We start from the raw sequence: 25,111 nt of genomic DNA, 5'->3' as shown, positions 1-25,111 counted from the left end.
ATTTTCTGACAAACAAAATTATCAGAGACTTTCCAAGTCAGTGGTAGTAACACTGTGTATAAAGATCTTTCCAACAACAGTCGCATTCAGACTCAAACCATTAAAAAGGTAGAAGATTACCTAGAAAAACCTAAACCAACCAGTCAAAATCTGTTATGTTATTGGCTCTCAGTCTTCAACTTTTTTATTTTCCCTGTGCAATATAATAAATACATTTAAAATTCCAGGGTCATGTCAATGTTAGTATAAAATAGGGTGATATATGCGTAAGTGCAAGAAATATCAGTGTTTGAATAATGATGTGATTGACATCAGTAAAAGCAGCTTTAAGGAAAAATCATCAATGGTAAGAAAATGAGCTGTGGGGGGGAAAAAAGATGTGTGTTGAAGAGAAGAAAGCACTCAGTGAAGAAATGAAGAACAAGCTCCTAGGAGGATGCAAATCTCCTGAATGAGTAATGTTAGTTTATGCTGCTAATTTTGCTTGAAAGCAAATGCCAACGATCCCAGAACACTTCACAGGGAGAAATCCCCTTGTAGCACGCACGGTACCATCAGAATATATGGGAAGGAGCATGGATATTATTAATGCTCAAAAACGGTAGCTGATTCCACAGCAGAGTGCAATAAAAGAAGCTTAGTAAACAGATGCTTTATCATCCAGCATCTCAGAACGTGTTTCCTGAGGATAAGGATAGCCAGAAGAGCTGCATTTCCACTGAATGTGAATTATCACTGCTCATTCAAACCTGTTGAAGAACAACAGCATAATGTTTCATAGAAATAATCTGCCAGTCATGTTCTCTGAAGAACCAAGTCATAGTAAGAAATCATATTACTGTGCAAGAAAGACTAGAAGTACTGCTGGAAATACTGATCCTGAAATGTACTTGATGTCTGGGCAGTCCAGCTGGAGGGAGTGTGAGGTTTCCTACACTCCACAGAACACAAACTTACAGCCATCACTGTTATATGGAGCACTTCTCAGACTGGCATTAAATACAATTTGAATAAAATGACAGACGAAGGTTTTTCTTGCAATGGCTGCTTAATTACCTGTGTATGCATCTACCTAAGAGCTTATAGAATTCAGCAGGAGCTACTTGGTGCACAGCACTTCTAAAAATCTGTCTGCTCACGCCGTGGGAACCTAATTACAGATAATCGTATTTTTCAGGCCATAGCCACAGATGTATAAGCACCATCAGAAGGACGTCTACATAGTGCAGCCAAGCATTGGTATGAAGAGGCATCCCTAAAGGCAAAATGTGTGAAAACTGTTCACAAAATCCCAAAATAGTAACATTAAAGATTAAGTAAAGCTAACAAATCACAGCCTCTCCAACCAGCAATGAGCTCTGCAAGAGGAAGTTCATTCTAATGATGAAACAACCGCAGGAAGCCACAGCTTAGAAGTCATTTTTGAAGGGCCTTGAAGAAACTCTTTGCTCATGTGTCAGCACTACCCCACCAATAAAACCAAAAAATGTCAGAGTTGCTACCAATACAAGGGGTTTTCATACAAATAAACTAGCACAGTTCTGAAACGTATTAAACTCTTTGCTTTTTATTTGTTATGACTCCTTCAAAAAGCACCTCAAGATGTACTTCACATCTGTAGTCCAGGTTAATCTATGTCCTGAATGTATATGCACAGTAATTTCAGTCATCTACTAATATTCAGACTCACAGCATGCTTATTTGTCTTGGCTTTACAGAAATACTTCTTTCCTGTTATATATAAGCTTTTTACTCAGTTATTCTAAACTTACTAAGAATTCTCTGCTCTAACAATAGTACAATATCTGTATGTCACTGGTTCTGTTAATTCTAATGATTGGTCCTAGGCTGTTCCTCCCCTTCCTTTAGGAATGGTACCTTCCAGTCTCTCCATGTGCATGAAAAGTGACAAGCATGGGTCCCCATATTTCTACTTATTGGGCCACCCTAAAGACACGGTTTGTAAACTATGCATGTATATTATCTTTCTCTAATACACTTTTGTTTCTCACAACTGTTGATAGAGTCTTTTCCAGCTTTTTCTTACACGCTAGCTCTCATAGTAATTTCTACAGTGTTTGACTTTTCTTTCATAACTGATTATCTTAGATACCAAAGCAGCTATGCATTAAATGTCTTTTAATATCCTAAATAACTGGTTCTTTGTGTCACACTGCTGCTAGTATAAGAAACACACCCGTAGGTCTGCTAGGTATCTGCTTTTTCTCTTGACAAAAACGTGTCCTCTGAATATGACTTTTCAGGTAGAAAATCTTAAACTTTTGGGAACTAAAGCTGTAATTTTCCCCTTCCTTATAACAGTTTGCTTCCAAAATATAAGTAATGTGGAGATGGAAGTTAGATGCTGATCTCAAACAATATTTATACAGAGCTTCTTGCAGAAATAACTAAAGTAAAATTAAAGACTTTTGGGAACAGTGTAAGGCAATGTTTGTTTTTTAAACCCAATTGCTGTGCTGATTTTACACATGGTATTTTGCACTTGATTTCAAGCTATTTTTTTCATAAATCAGATCCAACTGCACATATTGTTCAGATATATCAAATTTGTAATATGGAGTCACGGTCCAGAAACGATATCTGGAAAGCAAAGGAAAAGAAAAACTTGCTTTTCCTATTTTTAGATTGAGTACTGTCGTCACGGAAAATGCAGAAGGGTTCAGATGCATCCAGTCTGTCTGCTGTAGACTTTGCACAATATTATAAGGCTAGACTCACCTTATTGAAGTAGATAGAAAGGGAGTTATACCCAACAATATGCTCCTAGCCTTTGAGCTTCCAGCAGTTCCTCCAGCGTGATGCCCACAGAATTCCTGCACCCAGCACCTAGGCACTAAACCATGCTTACAGTATCAGTCTTGTGCGTGCAGATCCAGGTAGTCTAATTCATTGCTTAAATGTGTCTCTAGTTTAAGCTAATTTCCAATTTGTGTCTGCAAATCAGATATTTTTAAGACAGATACGTCCCTGTGCTTTCCTAGTGCAAAGCTGAACATATCTAGAGGCCATCTGAAAATTTTACCCATGTTGTTCAAGTGTGTATGTCACCATCAGAGACCTCCTAGCAACCAAGTTTTCTGCACGTGTAGAAATCTGAATTGCACCATTCCTTACAGTCATTCTCACCTTGCTTCTGCTTTGTTCTCCTTGGCACTTCACTAAAAGTAGTTCAGAGAAATCATGAAGTTAAAAACTCGAGGCTCGCATTAGAGCCATCTTACAAGTCTCAGTTGTAAGGCAGAGGAAGTTCAGTGAACTGCTGTTCCATCACAAGTGTGAAATATCTTACAACCATAGTTTTCTATGCATTTCTCCTATAACACAATGGAAACAGGAAATATTTTTTTTCCTGTAATAAGTAGAAATATAAATCCCCTATATATATAGCTAAAGCTTGTTTGCACACTCACTCAGTCATGAATGGTTCTGATTATTTACTTGGCAGGAAGTGTTAAGATAGAATTTTTTTCCAGTAAAATATATCCAGAAAATCAAAAGCAATTTAGTTTGGGTCAACATCAATAGCAAAATACTTGATTGGTAAAAAACATTAGAATCAGCTCAAATGAAAATATGTGTGCTATAAAGTGTTTCAATTTCAGATGTTTTTAATGAAAGAGTTTTGAGGGGCAGTATTACCCTAAATAGCTGGTTTTGCAGTGGGACTTCTTCCAACCAAGTTATGGCTGTAGTACCATTTATTAGAGCACTGACCAAGGATGTCAGTCAAATCTCCTGATGCAGCATAAATATATCAATCATTCTAGCATGTCTTAGGTGAGGTCTCTACCACAAAATCATAGTGTAGTCTGAGTCCACGTTTCCTGAAGGAGTTGTTCCATTTCATCTAAATAATCACTTATGAAAGACGATCAGCAGATGATCTTGAAGTTAGATACAGCACAGGAGAGATGCAGCTGCTAGAAGATGGTTTAAAAAGCACGCCCAGAACAAGCGATATGTGCGTGTGATTTCTTGCACCATGGGTTTGGTAGTGACCCTTACTAGTGACCACTGCATTGATAGTTGCAAAAATAGATGAAACATTTGGAACTTATACCGTGTTTTTATTACAGGAATACAGCTAAATTCTTCAGAAATCTCCAGCCAGCTGCAAACTGCATTTTTCTAGCTCTTTAACTCTGTTAGTATATCTGAAGCTTTTATGTTTGTCTAATGAATGGCTAAAGCATCTTTGCTTGTACATTTAAGCCAGATGCTCCTACCTGTTCAGAGTAATGATCAGATAACCCAATTAATCCTATTTTTAATGCTCATTTTATAGATCTCCAGACCTGACACTGGGTGTTATTCAAAACTTAAACTACTCCAGATATCATTCCTCTGATATAAGTGCAAAAAATCAATAGTCATTTTGGAAAAATGCCCTTTTCTTCTGTGACCACCATGGTGGAACTGCAAACACTCATTCATATTCCTGCTGCATTTCCAATACCACCTTCCTATTTCTAGCAATAAGAACTTAATTTCAGGAACCTGTGGTGTGTGAAAAAAAAAAAAAGGTCTAACTAAATGAATCGGTATACTGGTTAATAAAATTAGTCTAAAACCATCAGGCAATTTGAATACAGGCTCCCAAAGGTTCTAGCTATTCTATTGCTATGGGTAACAATTATTCAAGGGCAAAACTGAATATTAAAATATGCTTCACAAACATGTCTTTAGTATTTAATAAATATGTAGCTGCTGGCAGGAAAGTAGAAATAACAGCGTATGTGTATGTGGGTGTGTATAGTTACGTCTGTCTTACAGCAAATTTCTCTTTTAAAAGATATGTAGACCTTTTGCATAGGTATATATTGATACAGAAAGAGAAAATGCAATTTTGAAAGAAAGGGACACATTGGAAGGCATTTTCAGTATTGTGGCAATGTTTTGGAGCTTTCAAGGAAGCAATCCCTTTTCCATACTTTTTAAATGCAAAAATACAAAGTCCTTTCCATAGTCCTAAACATTGCTTTGGCAATTACATCCCCAGTGGCTTTGGTCAGTCCAGTTGAATTCTCCAACGCATACATTCTTCATCCATGCAACATGGATAGAAATATTTACTTACCTATCTCATGGGTGTGTTATGGGAATTAATCATTTAATGCTTGAAAAACACTTTAAAGATTAAAATTCCTACGCAGCTACTCAGTACTATTATTAAAGCAGAACCTCGCTAATCCACACATGTTATAATCCATACCAAAACTGGCAGTGCCCTTCCACATCTGAGCAAATATTTAATAATAAGGCTGTTGAGCAAATTTTCTCATTACTAAGGCTTAGTTACTACAATATAATATTCTGAAGTAGGTTTACTAATGTGGTGTAAAGTGTAGATAATTACAGTTAAACTACAGCAAATAAAACAGATGAACAAATATTATTCCTAGTTTTGTTCACACAAACTGGCAAGCAGGTTTAGCAGTCAAAGAAGGGAAAAATCTCTCCAACAACTCTTCTAACATTTTTTGGTGGCTTCCCATATCTTCATCCACTTGACAATGTTAGAGAATAAGCATCCAAAATACAGGGTCTGAAAGAATGCATACATCTCTATCCCCACAGCATCAGTTTTTCCTTTCTTCATGTAACCCAGAGAAAAAGGAAAATCAGGACTTCAGTAACCTTTACTGTGTCCTTGAAATTTGCTCTATTGTTAAGGCCAGTCTTTTGCTGTTGTAGCATAGCATCCCATAAAACCCTTCTCCTGCTGCTCATTTCACAGTCCCTCTCATTTGCAATCTTGCATTCCTACAAGTTGTTTTTAATCAGAAACTTCTCTATGTGTCTGTGATGGTATCCTTACTATGTAGAGCTTCGTATCAAAGGGGACATTATGAAAGCACAAAGTATTATTCCTGTGGCCTGGCCCAATAGTTTTCATCATGAAGGCTGAACAATAACTGCTTCAATGGCGACTTCAGGAGATCTAAAACCAGTTCCATATCTCTTCAGCACAGTCAGAGCTCTGCAATGGCATGCATTTCCTCAAAGGAGAGCAAAGCCCAGCATCTACATTTTCAAGTTGTTAGTGATTTGTAGGCCTCAAACTTCATACTCTTTAGAAGGACCCAAAAGCTATTGTGTGTCCTTCTCTGGCTTGACAGGAACAAGAATATTTTATCTTTGTACCTCCCAACAAAGACTCCATCTTTAAGAATATCAGCTGAACTTTGGATACAGTAGCTTTGAACTCATTTATGTCGTTCTTTTTAATTGACCTATGGATATCACACAGCCATGAAAGTGAGAAAACTTATCTAAAAATACAAGAGGCAATCAAACTGCACCAGAAAGGCCTTGATACCCAAGACTAAGTTAAACTAACAGGGCCTTTTATGACTCTGGTCCTTGCGATCCGAAATTTGATGAGTCTAAATGGTCACATAAAGAGTGACATAAAAAAATGTTATTTCAACCATTATTGAGGAGAAAGTAAGCTTTGCCCATCCAGGGGCTTGCAACCAGTCCTGCCTCTGCCCATCTCGCTCTGCCATCCCATGTTGCAATTCCTGTCTGATGCTTTATGGCCCAGCCCCAAGGAAAGATTAGCAGAGCTCATGGCCTATGTCAAATTTCTTACAGGTTGTTACTCCTAGCTTAAGAAAAAAACCTCAGAAAGTGAAATTGTTTTACTTTGACAGTGTGAGTTAACTGTCATTCTTCAACCAATGCTTAACAAACATGACCATAGAGCATGTTGTATTTTCTTGAGCCACAGCAACACATACACAATCCAGAATTTTAAACATTTGGAGTTTCTAACAACATGTAGTTTGTGTTTACTCATCAGGACCTGAATACTACAACGTGACATTCATTTCTTTGTGCACTTCCATCTCCTTACGCAGTTTTCAGAGAAATAGGCTACGCATCCAAAAGATATCAGATACTACAACAGCCCCAACTTCAAGCATTGTCCCCGGGCCAGCTTTGCACTTCCAGTGCCCAGCAGCTTCAAGTCTGAAAAGAGTTTGCTCAAGAGACACTAAACTAATTCTGAAGCTTCTGCCATAAGCAGGATGGGAATACTTATTCATGAGCTACGTAAATAAGGATGCATTCAAACCAAGTTATACATTTGGCTTAAGATCCTGATGAGATCTTAAGTGAGAACTGCCAACACTCAGCACCTGCCAGAAACAACATTCATAGGGCATGTCAAAATGCTCTGAATTCCTCATGCATTAAATAAATTTTACATATTATCTACATACTTTTAATAATTTCAGCTGTTTGTTGACCAGACACAATGTGGTGCCTACTGTTAACACCCATTTCAGCTATGATAATTAATAATTTTAATATTTAAGTTTAATTAAGTGTGTAATATCCAACTCTTAAATTATTCAGTCTCTGCAGAATGTTTTTTCATTAATAGCACACTTTCTATTAACATATTTATGAACACCTTTTATGACTTAATGTGGCTTAATTCTATTAATAAAAACTAATTTTAAAGTCATTATCCTTTTTAATTATACAGTAACTTGCATGTAGATTTTCCAGTACCCACATGGCTCTGGAAGAGAACTGCTAGTTTTCTGCAGCTTCTATGATACTGCCTCACCACAAGGAAAAAACAAAACCTTCTTTACTGAAGGGATGAGGTTCTTTTGCTTGAGTTGCTCTGATCTGATAGATATGTGAGGTGCTAAGCACTTCAATAAGGGTACCAGTCCACCTGAAGGACCTGGTGAATGATATTGCGCAGTCAGGGCAACGTCACTCAAGACTAGCACTCAGGCTGACCATTGACTTAGCACCGACGCAGCGGTGAGGAGCTTGCTCTGGAGGATAAAGGCACCGTACAGGCTGCAGCTTTTTCATTTCAGCTGTTCACAGTATTTGTGAGTAAGCCTGCAACATTTATGCAGATATACTGACTTAATTCAAGGAAAATCAGATTTGCCATATTCTCTCACATTAGTGATCATGATCTATGGATTAAGTATTTAATGGACAGGACTGTTTACTAGATCCATATCTATTGAACAGGCTAAAATAGGTCTTGGAGTGAGTGATAAACTGTGTACTCATAATTATTTGGCCTTAAAATCCACAGCCAGAAGACTATTACAGTAAATTAGTAACTTGATGAACTGAATTAATTTACCCATTTCAGGTCTGAAATATAACCTATTTGTAAGTGTAGCTCTTGATTATTTTTTCCCTTTCCATTCTGCACTTCAGGTAGTTTTTTATTGCACTGAAAAATTATCTTTTTTTTTTTATTCTTGCTATTGTAAAAGCAGTTTTAAAATTATCTCAGTCCTGTTGTAAGGTGTGACTGATGTTGGAGCGAGACAAATGCTTAGGAATTATTAAAAAATCACACTGAACTCTTTATGGATGTGATTTATATTTAAGGGGTGAACAACAGCAACATAACCAGGAACGGGCTAAAGTTAGATACAGCAGTCCAATATTATCCAAGTCCTGGAGACTACTCTCTACGGCAGAAACCTACTCTCCATTCACCTACTCTCTACGGCAGAAACCCTGAGTGTTTCTGAATTCATTAGTTATTAGCTGGAAAGATCTCAGTCCACTTACCTGAACTGACCCATAGTTGCTAAAAAGGGCCTGATGTGGGGCAATGGGTGTAGATCTCCACATCCATCCACTCATCTTTGATTCACAGCCTCCAAAAGTGCTTCCCAGAAGGAGATCCCCAACATGGGTTGTGCACACATTCAGCAGAAGAGCAGACATCTATTTCCAGAGGTCTTCTGAGACACCTTTCTCTCTCTGACTCTGTAAGGCAATTAAATTCCTATCTCAAGTGATTAGGACAGTAAAATACTGCTGAAGTTGTGTCTTAATCAAACACAAAAGTCAGGGAAAGAGATTTACTGAGGATTCACTGGGTATAGTGTAGGATCAGAAGCAATGCAGAATAACATATTAGGAAAATTTTCTACACCAAAACAGTTGTCAAACATTGGAACAGGCTGCCCAGGGAAGTGGCTGAGTTGTCATCCCTAGAGGTATTTAAAAGATGTGTAAATGTGGTGCTTAGGAACATGGTTTAGTGGTAGCTTGGCAGTTCTAGGTTAAAAGTTGGACTCAATGATCCTAAAGTTCTTTTCCAACCTAAATGATTTTCTTGTTCTAAGAGCAGGAACTCTCCAAATCAGATCTATCACTTCCTATATTTCTTTGTCAGCCATCTTTAAAGAATATGTCAGATAAAAAAATGAAAAATGCTTTCATCCATAGCGCTTACTGCAGATTAAAGCTGAAGCAAATCAGTATGTGTGACTTTCTTGTTTCGAGAAAACATTCAGCATCTTTCTAAGGGGTTTTTTAAATTTTTCCTCACGATATGCAGTTTTGCCCTCTATGCACTAAGTTTAAATTTTCCCTTTCTCTCTCTTCCTTTAGCTCCAAAAAACAAGCAATATAATCTCCTGAGCTTCTGCAGATTTGGTCGTCCAAGCGTAACTAACAATCTGCTTTCTGAAGTGTGTTTCAATAATTTTCAAATTAGATCTCTGAACATGAAAGAACTATTTCTAACAAGCCTCCATGCACAGTACAGAAATGGTGATGAAAGTGAATTTTACCTGAGCTGAGATCATTCAAAGTCTCATCAAATGGCCTTTGCAAGGGCTCTATGAACACCTTCTCTGCTGAAAAATATTTGGGGCATCTTCAATTTTATATCTAGGTAAATTATACAATGCAAGATGGACATAATAAACCTAGAGGGACTAAATTGTTTTTCAGAAGTAGTGATTAGTAACACGAAAATAAGTAGGGCATCAAGAGTGTAAGTGGCATCGGGAAGTGAATAAAACAGGGAGTAAAGCTGTGCTTCCTGGTATTGGAATAGGTCATTGGCTGAATTTTCTGAATTTCCTGCACTTAAAATTAAATGTTTGAGGTTTACAAAGGAGATAAAGCTATTCCTCATCTACCCTACATTTACAGTCACATCTCTTCAGTCGTGTGGATGTCTGCAGAAGCCATGGCACTGACAGTTCCCACTATTAGACCAGTGAGAAAAATAAAAATGCACAAGAATTTGGTGACAGAGAGACTAGGCCTGACATTGTTTCGTACTCCAAACATCAGTCTTTCTTAAAATACTGAGCACAAAATTCAGAAGTAAAAGATTCAGGGACTTGGGTGCCTGTTTGTTTTCCTGTAATATTTCACGACTTTTTTAAGTCACTCTGGTTCCCCAACCATCCATCCTCAACCTTTGCAAAAACAAATGTGCAAAGTCAAAAAAAAATTACTAGAAAGCTAAAAAATTCCACTCTGCTTTAAGCAAAGTCACATTTACAAGCTATTATAAACATTCAGAGTCACCATGACAGTACTGAGTACAAACAGGAAAGCATTATAATGAATGTGGTTACAGTAAGACAGCAAGAAAATAGATTAGGTTTTCAATGCATCAGAAACAAGACTTCACAATACCAAACAGATCACTTAACTGCATGAGTAGGAAAGGAACAGTAGTTCCTATGCCAAAATTACTGAGAATAACCTGGATTTATTTTTGTAAATATATGGCATATACAGCAAGAGTCAAAATTTTGCACCCATAGCACACTGCCATTGTAGCTTGAAAAAAAAACATGTGAGACCAATGTTAGTGATGAAAAGGCTGTCCCACCTGGATGTACCTATGGTGACTGACCAAAAAAGGACCATATCAAAGCAAAAGGCGCCTAAATGCATTGATGGTTGTTTCCAGAACTATTGGTGTTGAGGGCTTTGAATGTGGATAAGAGCAGTGGTAAGACATCCAAGCAAAGTGTAATTTTAAGCCAAGTAAAATGTAATTTGTGAGAAAATATTTATATAGAATTATTGAATAATTAACAATAGGTGCAAGTTCATAGCCAGAAGTATGTGAAGGCTGTAAGGCAGGGGCAAACAGCTGGACAGAAGGCACCAAGAGCTTTTCTAAGCATCAAAACCTCAGAGAATCATTTATTTCAGGAGACTAAGGGTGCTGTGTGTCTGGGTTGTGGGAGCTCCAAGATGAAAGACTAAAGATTCTTTAAATATTCTGAAATATCCCTCCTTAGAGAGCATTAAAGGCAAGCTGCAGGAGACCAATGCAATCAGGAACATCACAGACCTGTCAAGCTACAATGAGAAAGAGCCAAATGCATTCCTAGTGTAACACTGCCAACATTAGTGGATACTCACCAGGGGACAATTTGTCCCATTTTCATTATTAGCAGCATCTGTAAGAACTGTTTGCCACCTTCTGGCAATCCATAATTTCAGACAAAAAGGAGGAAAAAATAATAAAGGGCCATATTTTTTATTTAATCAAAATATCTCTGATTCCCTAGCAAAATTATTCTGGGAAGGTATGAAAACAGCTGCTTAAACATTTCAGGAAATGTTTCATTCAGGCATCTGAAAGTATTCAAATGTTTGATATACTGTTCATTACTCGCATAATTTGGAAATTATAATACATTGAGATTTTGTTGTACTTCTGTAATCAAATGTGATGTCATTTTTATTCTTAACATAGCTATTAAATGTTAAATAGACTAATATCAGTACTTTATGGTTAATTTTATCTGATGAAAAAATCCCACATTCTTGGCAAACTACCAAACAATTATCTCATAGAATCATAGAATCGCTAGATTGGAAAAGACCTTTGAGATCATCAAGTCCAACCATACCTTGTCCACTACTAAACCATATCCCCGAGCACTTCATTTAACTGTCTTTTAAATACCTCCAGGGATGGTGACTCAACCACCTCCCTGGGCAGTCTGTTTCAGTGTCTGGTAACCCTTTCAGTGAAGACGTTTTTCCTAATGTCCAATCTGAATCTCTCCTGGCACAACCTGAAGCCATTTTCTCTCATGCTATCACGTATCACTCAGGAGAAGAGACCAACACCCACCTCTTTACAATCTCCATTCAAGCAGTTGCAGACAGTGATAAGGTCTCCCCTCAGCTTCCTTTTCTCCAGGCTAAACAACTGCAGTTCCCTCAGCACCTCCTCATAAGACTTGTTCTCCAGCTCCTTCATTAGCTTTGTTGCCCTTCTCTGGACACTCTCCAGGACCTCAATGTCTTTCTTGTAGTGAGAGGCCCAAAAGTGAACACAGCATTTGAGGTGCAGCCTCACCAATGCTGAGTACAGGGGCAGAATCATCTCCCTGGTCCTGCTGGCCACACTGTTTCTGACACAAGCCAAGATGCTATTGGCCATCTTGGCCACCTGGGCACACTGCTGGCTCATATTCAGCCGACTGTGAACCAACCCCTCCAGGTCCTTCTCTGCCAGGCAGCTTTCCAGCCACTCTTCCCAAAGCCTGTAGTGCTGCACAGGGCTGTTGTGTCCCAAGTGCAGGACTCCACATTTGGCCTTGTTAAACCTCATACTTCTGGTCTCAGCCCATCGATCCAGCCTACTCAGATCCCTCTGTAGAGCCTCTCTACACTCTAGCACTCTGACACTTCATCCCAGCTTAGTGTCATCCATGAACTTATTAAGGGTTCATCCAAATTCCTTGGCCAGATCATTGATAAAGATGTTGAACAGAACAGGACCCAGCAGTTTCATTTAAAAAATTTTGATGCAGAAGGAGAATCTAGTAACAAATCTGAAGTCTAACCTCTCTTGACCCGAAATATTGGCAGAACAGATAGGTACAGCAAGAATAGATCTGACAGAATCTCAGAAGAGCAATCTGTAAAAATAACATTAGTATTTCAGGAAATTAAATAAACTTATCAGTAGGCTAAGTTTTTTTCTCTAAGTCAGTACTTAGGCAATATTCAGAAAGTAAGACTAAGTGCTCCTCTTGTGTCATTAGCAGTAAAGCCAGGTTTCATTTGCTAGTGATCCAGACATAAGCCATCAGCAAGCACTGGATCCAGGCAGAGGACTACAATTCAATTAAGAATGGAGCAAGTAGATACATGAGAGCAGTACTCTCATTTCCTCTCCATTAAAAATGTGTGGAAGGCGATGCAGCAAAGCAAAGATTTAATGTATGTTGTAGTTCTACATCAAACAAAAAAGCCTTTAGACAGAAAATTTCTGCTCCTGGTGTTTTCCCCTTGTCACTCTTCCTTCAAAATTACTGCGTTATCTCCTACCCATCCTCCTACACACTCAAGATCTTGCGTCTGTGGTGTCTCTTACTCAGTTAGCAATTTACTCTTTGCCTGGGAGTCAGTCGAAACAGGTTGTAGGTGAGTCATTCTTACACATCCCATGGTGAAGTGCCGCCAACCCGCATACTAGTAGCTTGTGGGAACTAAAAGACACTCAGAAAACACTTACTAAATTACACCAAATCAAATGCCATCACGGTGACAGATTATAGTGCTGCTCCCAGATCATTTATCTTGTCTAAATTAGTAGGTGAAGGGAGATTTTCTCCCTCCAAAGAAGGGAGGAAGGCATCTATTAACCTTCAGTGAGATGTATCCCTTTGAAAAACAATCTCTCCCACAGTAAGGATGACATCCATAATGACAAAGTCAGAAACAAATTTTAAAATGTGTTGTCCCTAAATCTCTCCTATGATTTTAAATGAATATAATATCCTTCACTTCTGCTTGTAGGTTGCTTGGGCATTAGTAGTTCATGCTCTATTAGGCAAATACTGTCTTCAGTTCCTTCCAGAGCTGAAGGGAGAAAAAAGTAAAATCATTGTTCTGTCTCTGGCTTAGTATGTTTGCAAAATGTTTTGAGATACTTCGGAATAACAGACAGTAAAAGTAGGTTGTGTTCACACTTAACACATAGGTTTTATATAAAGCTTAAAAAACGCAGAACAAAATAGTTGTTCAGGAATATTAATAATGCTCTCTAAAATGCAGCTATAACCTCATAATTAGCATAAAGATAAATCATTTGTTTAGTTGTTCAACAAAATAAAATTTTATGTTTTTTCTCCCGTTTATATTTGTTATGGAAAAACAATCATTTTCATTCTGATTGAACAAGTACAAATGAACCCTTATGGCTTGAGCACAGCTCTTTAAAACATTTTCCTTTTGAGCAACAAATTACTTACATTACTGCACTTTGCTCTACTCTAGTAATTTTGAAATTTTTCCCATAACGTTCAAACATTAGAGGAAAGTCAATTACAACACCCTTACATCAGTATTCTCCTCACTAGCCAGCAACGTATTGCAAAAGGGCTTGTTGACATTAACATTACCATGGCAGAGGATGACTCCCTACATAATTTCATTTCATTTGAAAGAAGAAACAGGTTAGGTTGGGTTTTGGCTGCCTCAGATTGATGGTACTTAAACCTTACAGAAAGTCAAGTTCTTACTTACAAGTACTATATTGCCACAAAATGAGTGGTGGCTTTATTTCATGGCAGCTTTTTCCCTCAGCCACCAGAAATACAGCCTATATAGGTGCATCCCCAGCACGGCACAGTATTTTAAACAAACTGCAGCCAGTGAACCATCTGGGGTTCTCCCACAGTCAGACTTCAAGTTGTGGCTACAAGTCTTCTCGTTTAGTTGGCCAAGTTGTCTTTTTCTAAGAGTTTTCTGAGGGAGAGGCAGAAATCCGGTAGTGATATGTAATATTGCATGTCCTGGTTTATAGATATCTATATATCATTATATATTAAAAAACATGTTGATTCACTTTTGTTGATGTGGGTTCTAACCCACTACAACTTCTCACTGTAATATTTTGGGTTTTCTCCCTCTCTTCCAAAAAAGAAAATAGAAAAGAAATGAAAACTGTGTAGGGGGGGTCATTCTGTTAATAAATCAGTTCTCTCATCTCCAGGGAGTAAAACAGCAGGCCACCAAACCCCAGGTCTCCTCCCCTGGCTGTCCCACAAATACCTCTTACAATATTGTCCTTTGTGCCTCAGAGGAGCTGCGGGATGTGTTCGCCACCCTGGTTTTGAATGGCAGCCACATGTTTTGTCCTCCTGAACGAGAAACTGCTGATTTGGGCGCAGTGGTGTATTTCACACTGAGGCAAACTCGTTACTCAAAAGCATCTTGCGACTCCAGGCCATTTGATATTTTCACTGGTGTGCAACTGATACTTCCCAAAGTAACAAGCTATTTCTGCAACTTCAGATGCACTCAGAGCCTTGCGTGAGTTCTGGTAACGGCTGACCTCACTGCCACTCAGTGAAAAACACCATCTCATGGACTACTGGGAAAGAAGACTGTAGTTAAGTCAAATGCATTGGTCAGGCCAGCACTCAGCACTGCCTCTACCCTGGAAAGCTGTGACAATGCCACAAAAACTATAAACTTCAATTTCTAAGGGCCAGAGCACCTCGTTCAGTGCTATCTCAGGTACCTCTCTGGTGCACAATGGCAGCTTCCTGATGTTCCAGGATAGCTTTAGAGACGCAGGCAAAGCGACTTGAATCCCATGCATGGTCCCTGGTTCAGGTGTTAACCAAAACAGGATCCCCTGGATTTCATATCTAAAAAGAGCTGGAGTGGGGTTTGCACCTCACCTATCCTGTACCCTGAGGGATGGCACTTGAGGGAAGTGAAGAAGCAGCCCATCAAAGCAGATGTTTCTGTAGGCAAGCTCCTAAGAGCTGATCACTCTACATTCATGAGCCTTCCTTTTATTTTTTCTTGCTTGAGTGCCAAGCAGGGAACAGATGGTACATTACTCAGTCTTAACTAGAGGGTAAGAAAGTGTGATTTTTTTTAAAAAAAAAATTCAGTTGAGACCCCCAGCCCATTTAACTTCCCAGCTCAAAGTTTATTTGTCTTACACAGAACTTGTACTTTCTCCCCTCTCAAATGCTAATCCTCTCCACACATATGCTCATTATGCAAAAGCATATGACAAATACCATCTGGGAAAATAAATAGTTCCTCAGCAAACCATGCTGCTCCCTCCCTTTAAGTCACCCACATCACTATTGTCTCTCCTATTTTTATCTACAAGACAGCAATCACTCAATCAAGCTATTAACTTAAAACTGCAGTCTCAGTCAAACAAGCTGCAGACTCCAGGCTGGGCAGTAAAAAATATTCCACTTTTTGAGATGATGTGCATCTTCATGATAGTTTGAAGGCAGTTGCAGCGCTGAGAAAAATAAATATACCTTTTAAAGGACAGTTGATGTCACTGAGAGATACTAGTCCAGACCCGCAGAAGTCCGTGCTTGTTTTTTAGCTAGAAGGTTACATTTTCTGCCCCCATGAAATATGCAGCTCTTCCCATGAGTTCCACCTCGTTTCCATGGATCCCTGAGATAGTCCTTCATCTCTGACAGACTATTGCTCATACTGTACAGAGCCAGGCGATGGTGCTAAATAGGGAATGACATTAGCCAAGTTCAGTGGTTTCTCTAACCTCCGTGTAGATGGGTAAGAACAGGAGTCGTGCTGTCATTAGTCATGATGGATTCATTGTCTGCCAGAACGTTAATCAAAAGAAATTAGTATCTCGTATGCAAGAGAAAGGCATCTCAGAATATTCTGTTTTGTAGCAATGCATTAGGAAAATCATCATGATTCAGCAAAGGAGATGTCTATTTAGCTAAATTGAACAGGATCTGCACAATCCAACCATATTGTGTTGAGGCTAAGTAACAAGGAGAAATTCAAAATGCACAGCCAAGAGGCTCAGTGAATGACACCATGATGGAAAGGCAGAGCTTTCTAAGTACCCTGTAAGAATTGTGGGGCCATAAACAGTGCAATATTATATCTGTTTAGCAAAAATATGAGGCAGAATGCAATGATGACCTTATCTGAGCTACAAATTCTTGTCAATTATTATATGCTCGTAGGGACATGTTTAATAGATGGCAGAAAGTCCTTCTCATTTGTCCTTAGAGACAGTGCTGATATTGCCCAGCTAAAAAATCCATTATACAGCGACGAAAGAGGCAATTTGATTTCATGAGCACGTGCCTTTATTATTTTAAGTATAATTTAGTGTAGCCAGAGGAAAGTAGAATCTGTCTTAAGAAAAGACTGGTGTTTCCAGCATTTGCAGTTACCAGTCCTGTAGTTCTTGCTTCTCCTGATTTTTTTGGGTGGGGAGTGGGGAGATTATTTTTATTTTCCTACCCATTGACTCCCCTGGGAGTTTTGCATCACCTAAGACAGAGGAGTTTGAGTCTGGTATGTTGTATGGGGGTTGATTTTGCTCAGAATATATATGCCTATACAATACATGTTCTGTGCTGTTGAACACGCCCTTAACTCCCTTCTCTTTGTTGTTACAACAGACGAGCCAAACTCCTGGAGTGCTCCCACTGCCACCTCCACAGGTCTGCCGGAAGTAGCTCTTTCCCTCGACGACATAATCTCACCATTATTTTCATCACACATAGCCCCACCCTCTGACCCTTCTCACCAGATAAGCCCAGAGGCAACATGGGATATCAAGAGGGAACACGATGTAAGGAAACCAAAGGAGCTTTCGGTGAATGGTCACAAAAAGAAAAGGTTAGGAGAACAAAGAGAAAGGTCAGCAAGTCCTAAAAAGGTAGACAGGTCAAAGCATGAAGAGGCTTCTTGGAAAGGATATTCAGAAGGCAAAAATAAGACCATTGATGGTGGCAGGCCCACCTCAGAAAGCAAAGTGGTGGGACACAGCATTATGATCGAGGCTGGCGCAAGAGAGCATGTGTGTGCTGGAACCAGTGATGAACAGTTTGGGAGGCTGAGGAAGACGGAAGGCAAGAGAGGAGGATCTCTTAGCAAAAAAGAAGATCATAAATCCACAAATACCAGTGAGAAGAAGTCAGCTGCAGCATCTGACCATGTCAAGATTGATGCAGGTGGAACCAAGACATACAGTAGCAACCGCTGCAGCTCTCCTGGAAGTGATGTGGACAACAGCCAGAGGGACCCTGATGGGAAACCCAGTGAGTTCCCCAGGAAGGGACATCTCCACTCCATTAGCACTCGCACCACCAACACCACAGTTCGAAAGGCAACGGTCTCCCCAGGGCCGTGGAAAATCCCTGGCTCAGATAAGCTACCTAGCGTCCTAAAGTCTGGTACTTCTGCCATGAGTAGATAAGCAAGGGACTGTTGCCCTCTAACTGTCTCAATCTGACGCAGAACATTCTTCTTAGTTTTTGTCTCACATTGGTTTGGTTTAATTTATTTTAACTACCACACATATACACAAAGCATTGAGGAATGAAAACATTAGTGTGTAATTCCATGACAATGTGCACAGTATCTAATAAGTTCAAAAGCATATAGTCAACACAGAGATTTAAAATCGACTCTAAAGTCCCAGTTCCTTTTTAGGGACTTTGGCAGCTATGGAAGAAACCAAAACAATATGAAGGACCATACATCAGAGAAGGATAGTGCAGTGTAGCTTTAGCATTTTTTTCCCACTGCATGAAGGACTTGGATTTCATTCAAACTTTATATCAAGAAACTGGAACAAGTTACAGCAATCACAAACTGGAACATCGCCTTAAATAAAACTGCACGGAGCAAGCTGAAACCGAGAGAGGATCTTTTCGTGGAGCTAAAATGTTGTAAATAAATTGTTCTCGACATATCTAGACAGGGGTTAAAGGGTTTCTTTGAAGCATCATTTGGAACTGTACACCCATGACACGTCTCCACTGTTAACACTTTGGGATAGTCCACATGATATCCTGTAGCATAGTTCACTGGGCGCTACGGGAGGAGTGGGGAATCCAGTGGATTAGTTTCTGTGATACCATTTCTACTGCCATTTTTGTGAACAAACCATGTTTCTGTACATTGGAAAGGAGTTAGGGTGGAGTTGTATTTGCAAATTATTCTCAAAAGCCATTTAGTACAGGTTCCCTAAGTCCTGTGGGGTAGCACACAAACCAATTGGTCAGGCTGAAAACCTAGATGTTCGCAAGGCCCTTGCAATGAAAGGAAAAGTGCTACAGAGAAAAAGCTGCAGTTTCCTTAAGGAAAAGCCTTTCCCTCCTGCAGAAAATGAGAGTTTCACTTATCAACAGTGCTATGTTTCATATCCTTCTGTGTTTAATTAGGACACTCATCTTTCATCCCCTCAGTTTGGCAGAGCAGGTGCCTTTCAGGCACACGTTAACAATAATTAGACTGGTTTCTGAAATACAGTTGTTAGTGTCCTCATTCAGTAAATTTGAAGTATTTCCATTTTTAAAATTGTTTCCATTTTACCATTTCTTCCTTACCTCCATTTTTTTTGGTCTTTTTGTTTTTATCTTTCTTGCTTGTCTTTTTTGAATTTCAAGCCTTAAGTGCCAGGTAAACATTCCAGTCTGCCTTCACAGGAAATAACTCCGAGTTCAGTCAATCAGTCACTATCTTGTTTCAAAAAGGTGCATGTGTGTCCGTGTAAGTGTGCATATGCTTATTTGTCTGTCAAAAATAAAACAAAATCCTGCGCAATAATACATTTGTAATTAGATTTAAAAAAAAAAAGCAAACCATAAAGCTAAGTACTGTCAAAAATTCATATTTAAAAATTATTGTTCTCTAGCAATCTTAGTTCCTCACATGCTCTGCTGAAAAATTAGATTGAGATTGGCTTTGTTCCAAGAAATTAGCACATTACTGTATGTCTCAAACATTGCACTGGAATGAGAAATTTATAGGCATGTTTCTTCCTGCCCAATTATTTGAAAAGCCTCAAGTCAAGGATTTTGCAGCTTTCAAACAATTTTTTTTTAAAAAAGAAACATCCATTTATAATTTCTAAAAAAGCACAAGTCCATGTAGCTGTTTATAAAACTCTTATTTAATGGGAAAAAAATCTTTATCCCCTGAACTAGAATACAATATAATTTGCCATTAATTTATTGAATCTGATTTTGGACAATGCTTCTGTAGTGTAGATGCACGTCCCAGTATCTTATTTTTATGTATAAAGAAAGCAAACAATGAAATCTGAAAAACAGCTGAGATTATGCTTGCATAAACTCTAATTTGCACAGTTCACAGCTACTCCTTGTGCAGTAATTGCTTTATGCGGCTGTAATCGATAACCTGTGAAGACAGCACATCATCTAAACCCCATTCCAAATAATATTTCTGTGTAGTGTTAGCTGTGAATTTACCCTGTACAGCTCTATCTCTATAAATATAATTCCATGTATTAATAGTCACAGAAAGGCTGTAAGTGAGCAACTATTTTTATGAAACGCACCACTATGGATAAATTAACTTTTACAGAAATCTTGTTTACTGTATGATATTCTAAACCACTGTCAAATAAAATATATATCCAAAACCCTTTTTTTTTTCAATTGTGCTTAGTCTGTGTTAATTTTGAATAGCAGGTTACAGTGTCACAGTGTGAAAGAATAATCTACATTCACATGAGCAGAATTAATTAACTACTGCATTAATAAAAAGGGAATGCTTCATTTTTGATTTCTTACTCCAAAAAGAGTTTCAGTTTATGAATATGCATGTAGATGACTAAACAAATTCTGTGTAGACAAGTTAAGGTGTATGAGACCAACCAGATGCAGAGAAATCTCTCTCTTGGTGGAAAAGCTGAACTGCCATTCTCCTTCCAGTCCCAGGAAACAGAGCACTGGGGTGGCCAGACTTCCAGCACTGAGAGACAACTGCTGAGTGTACACTACATATACGGAAGGAATCTGGCAGCTCTAACCAGCCCTAGCAAGGTTTGTTTACAAGCTGAGTGAAAGGGGCATAATTTGGCTTCCAGTTTACTTCACAGAAACAACGTCGCAGAAGACATCATAAGGGTGTAAAACTAATGGTAACCACACAGCCTCTTCTAAGACCTAACCCATCCCTCGTTGAACAGAACAGGAGAATACCCCTTACCTTCAGTTAGGCAAACTAAATCACCAGTTCACACGCTGTAGGCACTGTAAGATACCCTGGCTGGAAAACTACCAATATTTTTCACACAAATAAGACATGTTTTTAAAACAACCATTTCCTCTTTTCTTAAACTAAAATATTCTTTTAAAAATAATAATTTTCCTTCATACACCCTGAGTCAGTTTCTGCACTGCCTCATTTTTCAGAAGATTAATGTTCTGCACAAAAAAAATCAACCAGCTGAACTAATAAGATCATTTTTCATTACAGTAAACACATAACAAATTTGAGGCATCTTTAATACTCCAGAAATAGTTACTGGGCTTTAAATAGCCCCCATTATCATGGTCAGAAATCTAAGTATTGGCCTGATTCATGTTTTGCATTGCATTCTTATGACCACTTTTTATCTATTTTTTCATTCTTATGCAATAACACAGGAAACTGAATGCTTATTTTGAGGCAGATTCTCTGCTCCAGACTCCAATGTATTGGTTTATGTAAGCTTGCCTGTACATAATCAACAACGTACATTTGTGGAGGATTTTTGGAAAAAACTTGTAGGCAGATGTTGGTGCAGTCCTTTCCTTCATCAGTGGTAAATGCTGTCTCTGGGATTCACTCTCTCTGCAGGTATTTCTCTGCTCAATGGCTTTAGGAGGTGCACACAAACTGCAGGGATTGGAAGAGCAGATTTTTAAACAAGTTTAATAAAAAAGCCAGAAAATTTAACAGCACCCACAAAGTCTTGTCAAAGATGCCATCTTTTCTCCCAGGGAGCTGCTGGACTGAGAGCGTTCTTTGCTTAGGCACCACAGAGAACAGGCTGCACTTGTTTTCCTACACTACCCTTTGCTAAACTTGAGGGATATTCGTAGTCCATATAGCTGCCTACCCCATGGCCTCAGGGATAAGACTGCCCATAATTTATCACCACTGTGGATAGCTCTCTGCTAGAAATTGATGCAGAATCCCAAGCATGGCCCTGTTTCTTACCTGATATTTTTTGTCTCCCATTTGAATGAGCAGCCAACCACTGTTGCCGATCTCACCATATCAAAGATAAACTTCAGCCTGGTTTGCGACATCTCTGCTGAATATAAACATTTCATTCTAAGCCTTTAAATCCTAGATGCCCTCAACACCACCATATCTATCCTGAATCTCTCATCTTCTTTCACAGCTGCCCACAGCTTCTGTTCTTAATCCTAACTCTAAATCCTGCTGTCTTTCAGTGGGTTCATTCATCCCTTCTCCATTTCCCCCTTCTGTCCTCCAGAACTTTGTATTCCTCTTTTTTTCGTATTTTCTTCTGGCCCTCTCTCACCAGCTGGCATAATCTACCACTGTCAAGCTCTACCTTACAGTTTTATCTTACACTCTCAACATCTACTTTACCAAAGCCTCTCAGCAGCTCCATACTAGACACCTCTGCTGAGAGGGGACATGACCAGTTACCGACCGTGGTCCAGGTCATTAACATACTCCTAGGTGCCATAAAACATATAGAGATACCCAACGTCTTGGCCTCCAGCAACCAGTAGCAGTTATTGATTAGACATACTAACTCTACATGCACTCACAAATAATGTTTTTTTCTTCAATGTTATTATAGCTAAATGTCTGTACTGATAATGATCCAAGCCAGGCCAGGTTTTGTGGCTGCAATATGCTATCATCTCTAATGTAAGTCTCATTTTACAAAGGCAAGGACATGCAAAGCTGCGGGCTCATTTCTGTCTTAGCGACTATGCTCTCATTGTACACCAACGCTGCAACAGAAACACAGGGCCAGAACTGCAGAGGCGTAAGTAGAACAGCACACCTCAACTAATGAGTATGTCACCTGCCACATTTCTCCTTGCTTGGAGGGAAGCTTTGGTGTGAAGGGGAAAAGTTTCTTGGTATACTGCCATGGAACTCAAAGTTAGAGAATGCTTTGGACTTGCCCAGGGACAATTGATCTCATTAGGAATTTACTTCACAGTTCACTTCTATAAGTCTCCAAAAGGGTCCTTTCCCTCTTCTGTCCGCTTGATGCCTAGGTTATTTTCTGTAATTGATGCTAAAAAGACCATAGAAGCAAGGCAGGCTGCCTACTCTCATGACTAATAGAGGACTTAGAGAGAATTTCCATGGCTTTATCACACCAGGTTCTAATACACTCCCATGTGCATTAGACACAAGGACTCCCAAGGCTGTTTCTCCATCTATCAAGTCAGAGTCGAATATCACCTTTACTTTCACAGCTGTCATCAAAACAGCGAGTCTTTTTAATTAGCCATTACTTCCAAAGAAAAATCCAGCGCACCATCTGGACAGAAACAGCTGGGCTTTGGGAGGGGTTAGGACTCAGTTATTGCCTATGCGCTAAGCCTTTCACTGGCTGGTCTGCAGGCCCCCAGCTCAGCACCCAGGACTGGCTTTTCCCTTGGAGTAACAGCCTCTTCCTGCCGCCTAATAAGTATCCACAGGCTCTGCATAGACAGCACAGGCATGCTCCGTCAGTCTTCCCACTCCCCAGATATTTTTATTGTTATTTCTAACAGCAAGGACGTGAGCATGCATTTATCTGCATAGCTGGCGCCTAAGCTTAGAGCAATTCTTTTTTTAATATATCATCAAGACACAGTAACATAAGCAATATCTCTGAATTATAACCAATCTAAAAATTATGTTTCATCTTTTCCTGCCTGTAGTGCTTTTATGGCAATAAGTCACTTTGCCAGTTCAATTAATCGATAAGGAGAGTTTTGTTTACAAGGTACAAATATATCTCTTTTAAACAGCTGGGGGAATACCAGTGCACAAATACCCACTTCCACTTACACACACACAGGACCGGAGCACCACCTTCCACTCCCACTCAGGAATTTCCCAAAGATCTGTGTCTGAGATGCGTGGCTATCCCTCTCAGAAAAAGAACACTTAAGGATGTAAACTCATATAGAAAGCTATAGTTCTTCCACAGATGAACTGCTGTAATTGTTTTAAAGGCAGAAGATCTTTAAAATGAAAAAATAAGCAAGAAAGGTTATGTGAAGAAAGGGGTGACAGTGCTTTCTGTGAGGTGGCTTCTTGCCAACCTGCTCTATTTTCAACTTCTTCAAGCTTAAAACTGAAAAAAGAAAACCTATCAAACACAACAAGCGCTGCAACAAAACATTGCAAGTTTTGAGGACAGAAAGAAAGGATGTTTTAATCACTACCCTTCTGAAAAACAAAAATTAAGTAAAAGGCTCAGTTAAACAAAAGGAGAGGACAGTGCCAGAGGAGAGGAGAGCATGCTGCCCTTCTCCCTCCAGGGCAAGTTCAGGGTACCGTTGAGCTCTTCCACATAGACTAACCTCCCAGTTTTGCCAGAGGTTGCAGCTGTCTTGAGCAGCCTCAGCAGCACACTGTCACTGCAGTGACAGCGCAGCAGCAGCAGTTACTTCCCTGCAATGTAGGAAGGTCAATAATCCAACCCCTGTGATGTTCCTCTTTACCTCTGTGCTGCAGGGCTGCTACATATTGCCAAAGGACAGCTTTATTGCCCACCAAATATGCTGTAGATGTGGAAGTGGTGGGGAGAGTAATTAAAACATCAAAGGCAAATCCAGACCTACGGTGAGAACTCCGCTTCAGCTGCAAGTTGGAAGAAAGGATCTGAGCAACTACTGAGCAATATCTACAGCAGGAGTGAGGCTGGAGCACTGGTGTCCTATCCCTCCCCCTCGAGTAAATTGGGGCCATTACTGTCACTGAAGCCACCTGAATTTTTACATGGCTTTTCTAACACTCCACAAAAAACTCTTTTTTTTTTTTTTTTCCCGGATTGCCCTGTGCTCAAAACCAGTGAAAAACAATTTGCAATCAAATCAGGCCAAAATACCCTTCCCTGCCATCAGCAGGCAGCAAGACTACCCATGGTTCTGAAGTTTCCATTCATACATGTATATAATTAATGAATTATGGTTGTACCTTCCCAAAGTGATTAAAACCTATGCCAAGAGCTTTAACTAAAGTATTTAGAGAATTGCAGAAACCAGAAAAACTGTTCAACTTGTCTCTAAACCAGCAAACATAAAGAGCTACTTCTAGGTACTTATTTAATTCAGGGAGAAAATCAGATCTTTTCCAGCATAGTCCACAAAGTTCACCACATACAAAACACCTGTTCTAATTAGAACTTCACTCACTCCCTCCAGACTATTTTTTTTTTTAAATAAACCCAGCAGGCAATAAGGAGCCCTGCATTGCGTTAGCACAGAATATTTCAGAGTGCCTCTTCAATCCTCCAACACCGTGAACAATACCAATTGATTACTCTTTT

General features: G+C 39.3%; 1 protein-coding gene across 18 annotated transcripts in view; it reads left to right on the top strand.

Moving 5' to 3' along the window:
* Positions 1–20,244, top strand: part of MAGI2 (membrane associated guanylate kinase, WW and PDZ domain containing 2) — a 735,321-nt gene extending 715,077 nt beyond the window's left edge. For 13 of the 18 annotated variants that reach the window (XM_054064111.1, XM_054064068.1, XM_054064155.1 and 10 more), the window contains one exon: positions 17,235–20,244. In XM_054064111.1, the coding sequence (XP_053920086.1) occupies positions 17,235–18,034 (800 nt within the window). In that variant the 3' untranslated portion in view covers positions 18,035–20,244. Of the gene's footprint in view, positions 1–1,847; positions 1,959–17,234 lie in introns of all 18 variants that reach the window. The other 5 variants (XM_054064167.1, XM_054064183.1, XM_054064119.1 and 2 more) reach the window with 3 other exon arrangements.
* Positions 20,245–25,111: the final 4,867 nt, after the last annotated feature.

Source organism: Cuculus canorus, chromosome 1, assembly GCF_017976375.1.
Source record: "Cuculus canorus isolate bCucCan1 chromosome 1, bCucCan1.pri, whole genome shotgun sequence".
Lineage (NCBI taxonomy): Eukaryota > Metazoa > Chordata > Aves > Cuculiformes > Cuculidae > Cuculus > Cuculus canorus.
The sequence above is the reverse complement of the archived record's forward strand: the minus strand, read 5'-3'. Positions and strand labels throughout refer to the sequence as shown.